Source organism: Panulirus ornatus, chromosome 7 (genome assembly GCF_036320965.1).
Source record: "Panulirus ornatus isolate Po-2019 chromosome 7, ASM3632096v1, whole genome shotgun sequence".
Classification (NCBI taxonomy): domain Eukaryota; kingdom Metazoa; phylum Arthropoda; class Malacostraca; order Decapoda; family Palinuridae; genus Panulirus; species Panulirus ornatus.
In genome coordinates, this window is record NC_092230.1 from 22,756,272 (window position 1) to 22,768,961 (window position 12,690).

General features: G+C 40.3%; 1 protein-coding gene across 2 annotated transcripts in view; it reads right to left on the minus strand.

Moving 5' to 3' along the window:
- Window positions 1-12,690, minus strand: part of LOC139749451 (uncharacterized) — an 86,291-nt gene that overhangs the window by 53,852 nt on the left and 19,749 nt on the right. For both annotated transcript variants that reach the window (XM_071663327.1, XM_071663328.1), the window contains 3 exons: window positions 9,609-9,772; window positions 9,037-9,145; window positions 5,739-5,918 (listed from right to left, as the gene is read on the minus strand). In XM_071663327.1, the coding sequence (XP_071519428.1) occupies window positions 5,739-5,918; window positions 9,037-9,145; window positions 9,609-9,772 (453 nt within the window). The remainder of the gene's footprint in view (window positions 1-5,738; window positions 5,919-9,036; window positions 9,146-9,608; window positions 9,773-12,690) is intronic.

Genomic DNA, 12,690 nt, shown 5'->3' on the forward strand with positions numbered 1-12,690 from the left:
CAGAAATGGAATAAGCAAGCAAAGGTGCATGTTAAGAGAGTCTTTCAGTAAATGGGCATCTATGTACATGGAAAAAACATATGGTTGATAGAAAATGCTCTGTGGAAGGTACAAATATATGGTGTGAGAGGAGAGCTATTAGAGGCAGAGTGGAGTTTGTAACAAAAGAATGCAGTGGTGCTGTATGGATTTGAGGAATGGGCTATAAATGAGAATGTATCAGTCAGGGTGAATCTCCTGGTAATGATATGTCTGCAGACAATATAAGGTGAGAAGAGGGTTCACCGAGAAATCATAGGGTAAGTAAAGCAGAAAAGTATGATGAAGAGAGTTGAAATGTTCGTACAAATACAGAGATTGAAAGCGTTGAAATGTTCGTACAAGTAGAGATTGAAAGAGAAGTTGAAAAAGAGGATCTATGTGTCAGAAGTGGAAGGAAAAGGAACAGGGGTAGACCAAACTGGAGATAGAAGGATGAAGTGAATCAGTTTCTGAGTGTACAAGATCTGAGCCTACAGGAGGCTTAAGACATGCATTGGTTAGAATGAAGTGGAGCATTGTGGCATACAAGGGGTATCGTGCTTTCAATGGACTGAACCAGGGGACCTGAAGACTGGGGTAAACCAGGAAAGGCCTGTGGTAACTGTTTGCAGATAGGGGGCTGCAGTTTAGGTGCATCACAAATGACAAGCTAGAGAATGGATGCAAGAAAATGAGGCCATTTCTTTGTCTGCTCCTAACACACCCTTACTGATGAGGGAAATGGCAAACAGGTATGAAAAAATAAAAGATGTTACATCACAGTTGCAGTATCCTGACCAATGAGGTTTGGAGGTGGTGCTGCTTCTGTACAACCTTAAAGATGAAACTTTTTGAATTTCAGTGCCTCAGGGAGATCTAGTTTTCTGTAGTATCCAAGTCTCACCCTGCCTTCTTAGGGTAACCTTGTTATCAAATCCTTAGGGGTGGAAAAGAAGAGGGAAGGTGCTGCCTAACTCCATCAGGGTAATAGTAATAAAAGTTTTTTCTGATACAGACAAACATTTGAGGTGTGCTGGGGTTTTAGTTTTTCAGATAAAATAATCTGGGAGCCCACTGCCTCTGGGAAACACTGCACTGGAGTTGGCCTCTACTAGTCACTTATCAAGAGTGAAGCACAAAAGGCTAAGAAGTGGCACTGGAGTCTACCAGTCATGCCAGGGAGTAAAGGGACAAGAGACTGAGGATGATACCGCTGAATGTAAATGGGATGGCTGGTGAGAGTAAAAGGAGGGATCTGAAATCTACTGGAGGTGTGGGGTTCCTGGGAGGTTGAGTTAACTGCTGTCTGCTGATGATGGCAGATTTGAGTTACAAATGTTATAGTTTGAATGTGCTGGAAATTGGAGAAACCCATATCCTTCAGAGGGGTGTATGGAGTGAAAATGAAATTGATGAAAGTAAATCAGGAGAGGTGTGGAAGAAGAAGTAGTATGGACAAGAAAAAAAAATTATCAGGGAAGAGGGAAAGAAAGATATGCAATTGTTCTATCACCTAGAGTAAGGGAGGGTATTACAAATAATGGATGAAATGGATCAAGAACAGTTGCTAGCCTTATGTGCCTACACTCGAATTAACATTTATCATTAGAAACATCAGCCTACACTGGATTTAACATGAAGCATCAAAAAACATTAACTTAAAAGTCTTCGTAACCCATCAACTGCATGTGTCACACAGGACATCATGTTTCCATACAGTACACCTTTTGGTAACATTCATCAAAACAATGTCAAATTATGCAAGCAGGGGCTGTTGAATATGTTAGATGATAGGGTGGCAGGTGTTCAGTGTTTACATAATGAAAGTGTGCAAAGTGAGAGAGTTATGGCAAGCAGTTCGGTTAGAAAAGAGGTGGTGAAGGCTCGCATTAGATGAAATATAGCAAGGTGTTGGAGCATATGGGACTAAAGTTGAATTTTTCAAGAAAGAAGGTGGCAGCGTGTTGATGACTGGTTAGTTAAGGTTCTTAATATATCTTTGGTATAAGGTCTGGTGCCAGAGGATTGGGAAAATGCTTAAATAATGCAATGGTATGAAGATAATAGGGGAAAAAATTAAAGTTTAAATTCCAAAACTATAAGTTTGTTAAGTGTACTTGATATGTTCTAAGGAAGAGCAGTAGCATGAACAGAGCATTAAACTGCAAAGGAACGGTGAGACTTCAGGAATGGTAGAGGAAGTGTGGATCAAGTGTTTGCTTCGAAGAACCTGTATGAAAAATACTTCAAGAAACAAAAGGATTTACATATGGCATTTATGGATCTGGAGAAAGCACATGATAGGGATGACTAAGACATTTTGTGGAGGGTGTTGTAAGTCTATGGTGTGAAAGGTTAGTTGCTCTTAACACAGTGGAGTCTTAATCCAGAAGAAAGAGAGGATAAGTGGTTTCAAGAGAAGATGGCTTACAACAGGGGTGTATGTAGTAACCATGGCTGTTAATATTTATGGACAAAGAGGTAAGGAAAGTGAAAGCAAGGATCTTAGAGAGAATGGCAGGTCTGAAATCTACTGGAGGTGTGGGGTTCCTGGGAGGTTGAGTTAACTGTTGTCTGCCGATGATGGCAGATTTGAGTTACAAACTGCAAGAGCTGTTTCTAAGTTTGGGAGTGCGTGTGTAAGGAGAATATTGAGTCTTAATGGGATTAAAGTTATCAATTCTAGCACAGAAAGAGACAAGATGGTTAGAAAGCGAATTTGAATAGAGAGAACCTAGGGGAAATGGTGCAGACATGATAGCGAATGGAACTATGGGTACATTGAGAAGTGTGTGGAATGAGAAGTCAATGTCTGTGAGGGTAAAAATGGGTACGTTTGATGATGTAGTGGTCCCAAAAGTGTTGCATGGATGCAAGATGTGGGCATCAAATGAAAAATGAAGACGGTGGATATGACGAGGGCTGATCAAATAAGAAATTATAGGGTAACAAAGAGGGGTGGAAGTAAGAAGAGCATATATGTGAAAGCTGAGGAGGGTGTGCTGAAATGGTTGGGCATATGGAGAGGATGAGTGAAGGTAGGCTGCCTAAGGGGGTACAGACATCAGAGACAGATGAGAGAAAGAGGAGAAGACAAAACTAAGGAGGAGGTGCTCAAGTTCTGAACAACCAAGAAGGAATGAGGCATGAAAAAATGTAAATAGGTCAAACTTTCTTTCATTCCAAGGAGTAAAGCTGAAGTAAGATAAGATGAGATGACTTTATTGTCAAATTGTGTACACGATACTAAATGAAATTTTTTATGGCTAGAAGCTCAATTCAAGGTTAGAAAAAGTACATCACATAAAAGTACCACATAAAGAATAATTTATTTCACTAAGAAGCTACATCACAGAGGAGTTACAGCATCTTTAGATGGTTAAACAGCATAATGCTTTTTGGTACAAATGATTTCCTGAATCTACTGGTACACTGTATTGGCAGAGACAGTCTTTTTCCTGACCTTAGCAATAAGTAGTATTGGTCTAAAGGATGAATTGCATCTTGCATGATCTCCCCGTTTCATTGCAAATCCCAGATACAGCATATCTAATGTTTGTGTTTGCACACAATTTCTTAGCTTTCTCAACAATTTTCTCAAGTTTATTTTTACTTTTACTGTTTAACTTACCATATCAGGCAGTCTCTGAAAAACATGAAACTGATTCTACAGATGACCTCCAAAAAAATTAATCATTGTGTTGTCTATATGCAGACTATTTAAGATGTATAAAGTGCAATCTCTGGTTATATTTCTTATACACCATATCAGTATTTTCACCACCTTTTAACTGGTCATCTATTATAACTTCAAAAGAATTTCCACCACACCTGTATTTTCTAATGTGATCTTACCATGGAATGGATGCAACAGCTTGCATTTCTTTGAAATCATTTTTTCACTTAGAATACTCTGAAATTTGAAATTCTGTACCAATCATATGGGAGGGTATTGATTGAGAGGGTGAAGGCATGTACAGAGCATCAGATTGGGGAAGAGCAGTGTCGTTTCAGAAGTGGTAGGGGATGTGTGGATCAGGTGTTTGCTTTGAAGAATATATGTGAGAAATACTTAGAAAAGCAAATGGATCTGTATGTAGCATTTATGGATCTGGAGAAGGCATATGATAGAATTGATAGAGATGCTCTGTGGAAAGTACTAAGAATATATGGTGTGGGAGGCAAGTTGTTAGAAGCGGTGAAAAGTTTTTATCGAGGATGTAAGGCATGTGTACGTGTAGGAAGAGAGGAAAGTGATTGGTTCTCAGTGAATGTAGGTTTGCGGCAGGGGTGTGTGATGTCTCCATGGTTGTTTAATTTGTTTATGGATGGGGTTGTTAGGGAGGTGAATGCAAAAGTTTTGGAAAGAGGGGCAAGTATGAAGTCTGTTGGGGATGAGAGAGCTTGGGAAGTGAGTCAGTTGTTGTTCGCTGATGATACAGCGCTGGTGGCTGATTCATGTGAGAAACTGCAGAAGCTGGTGACTGAGTTTGGTAAAGTGTGTGAAAGAAGAAAGTTAAGAGTAAATGTGAATAAGAGCAAGGTTATTAGGTACAGTAGGGTTGAGGGTCAAGTCAATTGGGAGGTAAGTTTGAATGGAGTAAAACTGGAGGAAGTAAAGTGTTTTAGATATCTGGGAGTGGATCTGGCAGTGGATGGAACCATGGAAGCGGAAGTGAATCATAGGGTGGGGGAGGTGGCAAAAATCCTGGGAGCCTTGAAGAATGTGTGGAAGTCGAGAACATTATCTCGGAAAGCAAAAATGGGTATGTTTGAAGGAATAGTGGTTCCAACAATGTTGTATGGTTGCGAGGCGTGGGCTATGGATAGAGTTGTGCGCAGGAGGGTGGATGTGCTGGAAATGAGATGTTTGAGGACAATATGTGGTGTGAGATGGTTTGATCAAGTAAGTAATGTAAGGGTAAGAGAGATGTGTGGAAATAAAGAGTGTGGTTGAGAGAGCAGAAGAGGGTGTTTTGAAATGGTTTCGGCATATGGAGAGAATGAGTGAGGAAAGATTGACCAAGAGGATATATGCACCGGAGGTGGAGGGAACAAGGAGAAGTGGGAGACCAAATTGGAGGTGGAAAGATGGAGTGAAAAAGATTTTGAGTGATCGGGGCCTGAACATGCAGGAGGGTGAAAGGCGGGCAAGGAAGTGAATAGAGTGAATTGGATCGATGTGGTATACCGGGGTCGACGTGCTGTCAATGGACTGAATCAGGGCATGTGAAGCGTCTGGGGTAAACCATGGAAAGTTCTGTGGGGCCTGGATGTGGAAAGGGAGCTGTGGTTTCGGGCATTATTGCATGACAGCTAGGGACTGAATGTGAATGAATGGGGCCTTTGTTGTCTTTTCCTAGCGCTACCTCACACACATGAGGGGGGAGGGGGATGTTATTCCATGTGTGGTGAGGTGGCGATGGGAATGAATAAAGGCAGACAGTGTGAATTGTGTGCATGTGTATATATGTATGTGTCTGTGTGTGTATATATATGTGTACATTGAGATGTATGGGTATGTATATTTGCGTGTGTGGTCGTGTATGTATATACATGTGTATGGGGATGGGTTGGGCCATTTCTTTTGTCTGTTTCCTTGCGCTACCTCGCAAACGCGGGAGACAGCGACAAAGCAAAATAATAAATATATATCCTTTTCAGCTCTAAAATATCTTCTTTCCAAGTAAATAAACAGAAAAAGAATATCTGCTCACCTTTCCTAGTTTAATTCCCTCATCCTTCATTTCTTCTGACTTTTTAACCTGACGGGCAAACATGGATGCAATCTTGTTGTTCTGTTTTCCTAGTCCACTGCTGTTCTTGCTATGCTTACCATCATTTTCAGTGCCTGACTCCTTCTGGGCTGTCTTAATTTGTGAAGGTTTGTATTTACTCTGAAAGGAAGAATCTCCAACTGATTAACACAATAATGTTATTAATAGAAGTGTATGCATGTGCAAATAGCACATGCAGACCATTTCTGCCCCTACACACGATGCATCTAAACATCTGGGCACTTAAGCAAATTGAAAAAATCGAATGGAGATTGTCTACTTTCCTTGCACCACTTTATTACTGGATTTATTGCCTGGAATCATTGGAAACACTACACAAACCTCTACCAGTGGCCAGTTAAAGTTGAGGAACTAAAGGCTAAAAAGCAGCAACAGAGTTCACTGGTTATCATAGATGAAAGTCCACATCAAGACCAGGCCTCAGTTGAAATATTGAAAGGGAAAAATAATAGACAAGGAAAAGGATTTACGAATTTCACTTTTACCAACATCAGTCTGGGGCAAATCATTACACTCACATATTCCCTTAATTCCTTCTTCAGAAGCAATGCTACCCCTTCCTTAGCTATTACACTCACATTAACCCCTGACTTCACCATCACCATCTCTGATGTCCATTCCAACTAGAAATCCCTCAAAGGGGTGGACAAGGCACACAGCAACAGTCTCCATAACTAAAAAACTTCAGTGCCACTTCTTATCATTTAGTGCCTCACCCTTAACAGGTCACTGGCAGAGGGCAAGTCTAATGCAGTATAGGCAAGGGCTCCCCCTGACTTCACACCTAAAATATTCCCAAACTACTTTTTCCCTTTCCCCTTCAGCTTTGTTTTACTCAGAGCCAGAACATCCACGTTCCTCTCCTCAAACATACTGCCTATCTCTCACTTCGCATCTTGGTTAGAGCCACATGCATTCAGACACCCTAGCCTGAGCCTTCAAGGAGGACAAGCATCCCTCATTTGGTCCCTTCTGTTTCAACTTTTAAAAATCAAAATACATGGCCAGGAGATTTTGCAGTCCCCCACTCCTGCCCCTTTTAGTCACCTACAACATGCAGTGGGTATGTGTTATTGTGATTATGGCATTAACTTGAGCTACATTTGCTGTTTATCATCTTATATTTTCTTCAGTCATCTTTGTCAACAATTACACCAAAAAAAGCTGAATTCTCAATTTACCATCTGTTTATTGTTGCTGACCATCTGAAATGCAACCACTTAATGTTCTAAAATCAACCATCACAATACATACTTACAATTTTGGCAAGCTCTTACTGACAATCTTCTTATATGGCCACAAATGCTTTCAATGTTAGATTTGCACTGAAAATTGATTGTCACTTCAATCTTGGTTCATAAAATATTAGCAATCACCAGCATATGTAACATAACAGGTGCTGTTGTGATGGTGTTTCAAAAGAAAAGACACTTCATTGACAAACTTAGTTTTAACAGCAAAAAGAAGTGTTACTGAAATGCCAATATTTTACCTAGTTTGCTATGCATCAACTTCATTCTTTTTTTACCACAAAGTAATCAATGCCGGAACAAAACAGCAAATTCCTGGAAATTGTAATTACTGTGGATGCCACATATTCCCTTAAAACAACAAAGTTTTTTCCCAGCGCTACCCTGCACACATGCGGGGGAGGGGGGGTGCCATTTCATGTGTGGTGGCGGGAATGGATGAAGGCAGCATGTATGAATATGTACATGTGTATATATGTATATGTCCATGTATGTATATGTAGAAATGTATAGGTATGTATATGTGCGTGTGTGGGCGTTTATGTAAATACATATGTATGTGGGTGGGACGTGTCATTCTTTTGTCTGTTTCCTTGCGCTACCTCGCTAACACGGGACACAGTGTCAGAGTATAATAAATTTTTTTTTTTTTTTTTTTTGCTTTGTCACTGTCTCCCGCGTTTGCGAGGTAGTGCAAGGAAACAGACGAAAGAAATGGCCCAACCCACCCCCATACACATGTATATACATACGTCCACACACGCAAATATACATACCTACACAGCTTTCCATGGTTTACCCCAGACGCTTCACATGCCCTGATTCAATCCACTGACAGCACGTCAACCCCGGTATACCACATCGCTCCAATTCACTCTATTCTTTGCCCTCCTTTCACCCTCCTGCATGTTCAGGCCCCGATCACTCAAAATCTTTTTCACTCCATCTTTCCACCTCCAATTTGGACTCCCTCTTCTCCTCGTTCCCTCCACCTCCGACACATATATCCTCTTGGTCAATCTTTCCTCACTCATTCTCTCCATGTGCCCAAACCATTTCAAAACACCCTCTTCTGCTCTCTCAACCACGCTCTTTTTATTTCCACACATCTCTCTTACCCTTACGTTACTTACTCAATCAAACCACCTCACACCACACATTGTCCTCAAACATCTCATTTCCAGCACATCCATCCTCCTGCGCACCACTCTATCCATAGCCCACGCCTCGCAACCATACAACATTGTTGGAACCACTATTCCTTCAAACATACCCATTTTTGCTTTCCGAGATAATGTTCTTGACTTCCACACATTCTTCAAGGCTCCCAGAATTTTCGCCCCCTCCCCCATCCTATGATCCACTTCCGCTTCCATGGTTCCATCCGCTGCCAGATCCACTCCCAGATATCTAAAACACTTTACTTCCTCCAGTTTTTCTCCATTCAAACTCACCTCCCAATTGACTTGACCCTCAACCCTACTGTACCTAATAACCTTGCTCTTATTCACATTTACTCTTAACTTTCTTCTTTCACACACTTTACCAAACTCAGTCACCAGCTTCTGCAGTTTCTCACATGAATCAGCCACCAGCGCTGTATCATCAGCGAACAACAACTGACTCACTTCCCAAGCTCTCTCATCCCCAACAGACTTCATACTTGCCATACTTGTTTGGCAGAATGAGGTCAGTTGACTTGCTTATGCATATGTCATCATATATCAAAAGTTATAACTCAGGTAAATCTCTGCACCAATTGCTTTGCCCAAGATGAAATCTTCAGCATATAATTCAGAGAACAAGAATTTCTACAGTTGTCTTACTGGTGGCACTGACATTCAGTTTAGTCAGTTTTGACGCAAGCTTTATCAACACTTAGATCCTAGTACTGTTTATTCAACAAATTATCAAGCTACACTAACATCTGAAGTTACTCCTATTCCATCATGTTACTGCCATCTCACCTCTATCTTAGCAGGCTCAGGTGGAGCTTGGTATGCATTCTGCTGCTGTATTTTTGCTAGGTCAGCAGAAGAGCGAACTTTTGCCTCTGCACATTCAATCCCACTATATCTGTAAATCAAATGTGCTTAACACCTAGTCAAGTATCAAACATGCGCCCTAATCATCAACTAAATTCTGGTTAGCTTTTATTTCCTGAATACATACTAAGTTACATTTATGAATCCTAGGTAATCATATATGAACCACCATAGTGTTGTGGTTAGCAATGCCACAAACCAGTCTAACAGAGAAGTTCAAATCCCAAACATAGCAGCTGATTCATAGTCAACCTAGCTGTATACCCTCCCATTTTGGGCAGACTGACAAAAGGAATACCTGACAGAAGCTAGAGCATATGTGACTGCATATATATAAAGTTAAGACACACTATATGTAAAAAGGTAAGAGCTTGGGAAACATGTGCAATACTCTCTCCCCATTAAAACTAACAGTAATAACAAATGTAATAAATTAGAAAAAAAAAAACTACTTTATATTCCTTACAGAACAACTTGAAGTCTGCAATGCCTACCTGTTGATGTTCATAATGTTTTCCTTAACTATATCATAATTAGCACTGTACAAAGTGCTCATGTCCTGCAACTTTTTCTTCTGAACACTGTATATATGTACTGATATGACATCTTTCATTCTGGACTTGACTACAGCCAAGTTCTCTTCCCGAACCAACATCATCTAAAACACAAAATACCATAAATATGAAATGTAAAATATAACACTGCAAGTAAAAGATATGGAGGTATGTGTGTGCAATATGATGTAGTCAAATACCAAAATTTACAATTTTCATCACAGTTATTGCAGTAAAAAATTATACATCAATAGTTGAATACAAATTCTATCATTAAAAAATATCAAAATCATTACTGTCCTTAATCTGATCACATTCATATATACTTTGCTAATCTGTACATCAGCAAGGATACGCCTATAAAGAATAAAGGACATTACACAATACTTCTTTTATCAACTACATGCAATCATGTCCAATATAACTGGAAATTTTTTGGAAGGCAGGCAATTTTTCCTTGAACCTATGGGTTTCATAATTCTAAAACAGATAAGATAAATAATATGGTCAACATACTATCATAAAAGTAAAAAAATCAACAGAGTTGGCAGAGGTATGATCCCAAATTTCAACAAACACCTCTGCATCCCTTTTTTAAAATATAACATTTTGAGGCCTTTACTTGCATCTCGTTACTTTAAATCTTATTTATATATGCAAACTCACAAGGTACTCAATAATTTTATACACTTGTAATTCAAACATAGAATTTTTTCCCCTTTACTTTAATAAACTGGCATTATATAGGAATTCCTCCAATCCTCAGCCACCTCACTTTTAGCCATATATACAATGAAAATATTAACTAACCTATCAACAATGCTGTCACTTCCCTTCTTGAGAAAATCTGCAATGCCATTTACTCCAGCCACTTTACCACATTTCATCTTACACAAGGTAACTGCCAACTCTTCTCTTTCAAATTAAACACTGCCATGATTCTCTCACTTTGCATATCTCCACATCCCAAATACCCTACATCTGTCAACCTATCATCTAAAACATTCAGCTGTCCATCAAAATACCCACTCCATCTCCTTTTCATCTATATTTTACCTTTTGCATAGGCAAATAACATGACCTAATGAAGGCTATCTTGGGTGAAAGAAAAAAGTAAAAAAAGAAAACAATTTGTAGACTTAACTGTTAAAGGATGAAAGGTTATACGGAGAGGGAATGACAAAATAAGGAAAAGAATTCTCCAGCTAAGTTTATCATTGCAGCCAATACATGAGTAGCTGGTATCCACACAGGAGCTGGTAGAAGCAGCAGCCAAATATGTGCCATGGGTCCAAACCTTGGGGGTGGGGACACCTGCATATAGTTCACAAGAACAATGGCCAAAATAACACCTAAAGAAAAGAGAAAAAGTAGCAACATTGCACCGAACAGAAAGGGAAGCTTGAAGAGAAGTGATGAGGAGAATTTATATGAAGGAAGGCTTTCAATTCCACTCTAGTTAACAGAGATGGATGTACCACCCCAGACATGTAAGCAGTATTTCATACTTAGGCATATAGAACCTCTGTAGATATAAAACACTGTTTACAAGAAAAATAAGTATGACACAAAAACGACACGCCCAGCTTTTGGAAGCAGTCTTTGTGATGATTAAATGGAGTTTCTAAGACAGTGGGGAGGATGAGATTATTGTGTTCTGAAATGAAACAGAGCATAAACAAATAATTCTTAGAAAGATATACTATGCCAGTTTCCCCATCTGCCCTATTCACTAATACTTCCATTTACTCTCTTGTTCTCTTCACAAGCTTCATCTTCCAAAACATTTTCTCATTCTCCTCAAGTATGTCAATAGTCTCTCACCCCAACTCTCATCTGCCCTCTTTTTTCAGCCCCTGCACCTTCCTCCTATCCTTTTGTTACTTCCTATTGTACATCCCCTGACTCTCACATTTGCTAGCAAATGTTGTTTCTAGGCAATATTAATGCCAGATGTGGGAACTATGGTTTTACCTCGATAAAAAACAAATTACCAAATTCATTTTTTTTTTTTTGCTTTGTCGCTGTCTCCCGCGTTTGCGAGGTAGCACAAGGAAACAGATGAAAGAAATGGCCCAACCCACCCCCATACACAATGTATATACATACACGTCCACACACGCAAATATACATACCTATACATCTCAATGTACACATATATATACACACACAGACACATACATATATACCCATGCACACAATTCACACTGTCTGCCTTTATTCATTCCCATCGCCACCTCGCCACACATGGAATACCATCCCCCTCCCCCCTCATGTGTGCGAGGAAGCACTAGGAAAAGACAACAAAGGCCCCATTCGTTCACACTCAGTCTCTAGCTGGCATGCAATAATGCCCGAAACCACAGCTCCCTTTCCACATCCAGGCCCCACACAACTTTCCATGGTTTACCCCAGACACTTCACATGCCCTGATTCAATCCACTGACAGCACGTTAACCCCGGTATACCACATCGATCCAATTCAATCTATTCCTTGCCCGCCTTTCACCCTCCTGCATGTTCAGGCCCCGATCACACAAAATCTTTTTCACTCCATCTTTCCACCTCCAATTTGGTCTCCCACTTCTCCTCGTTCCCTCCACCTCCAACACATATATCCTCTTGGTCAATCTTTCCTCACTCATTCTCTCCATCTGCCCAAACCATTTCAAAACACCCTCTTCTGCTCTCTCAACCATGCTCTTTTTATTTCCACACATCTCTCTTACCCTTACATTACTTACTCGATCAAACCACCTCACACCACACATTGTCCTCAAACATCTCATTTCCAGCACATCCACCCTCCTGTGCACAACTCTATCCATATGCCACGTCTCGCAACCATACAACATTGTTGGAACCACTATTCCTTCAAACATACCCATTTTTGCTTTCCGAGATAATGTTCTCGACTTCCACACATTCTTCAAGGCTCCCAGGATTTTCGCCCCCTCCCCCACCCTATGATCCACTTCCGCTTCCATGGTTCCATCCGCTGCCAGATCCACTCCCAGATATC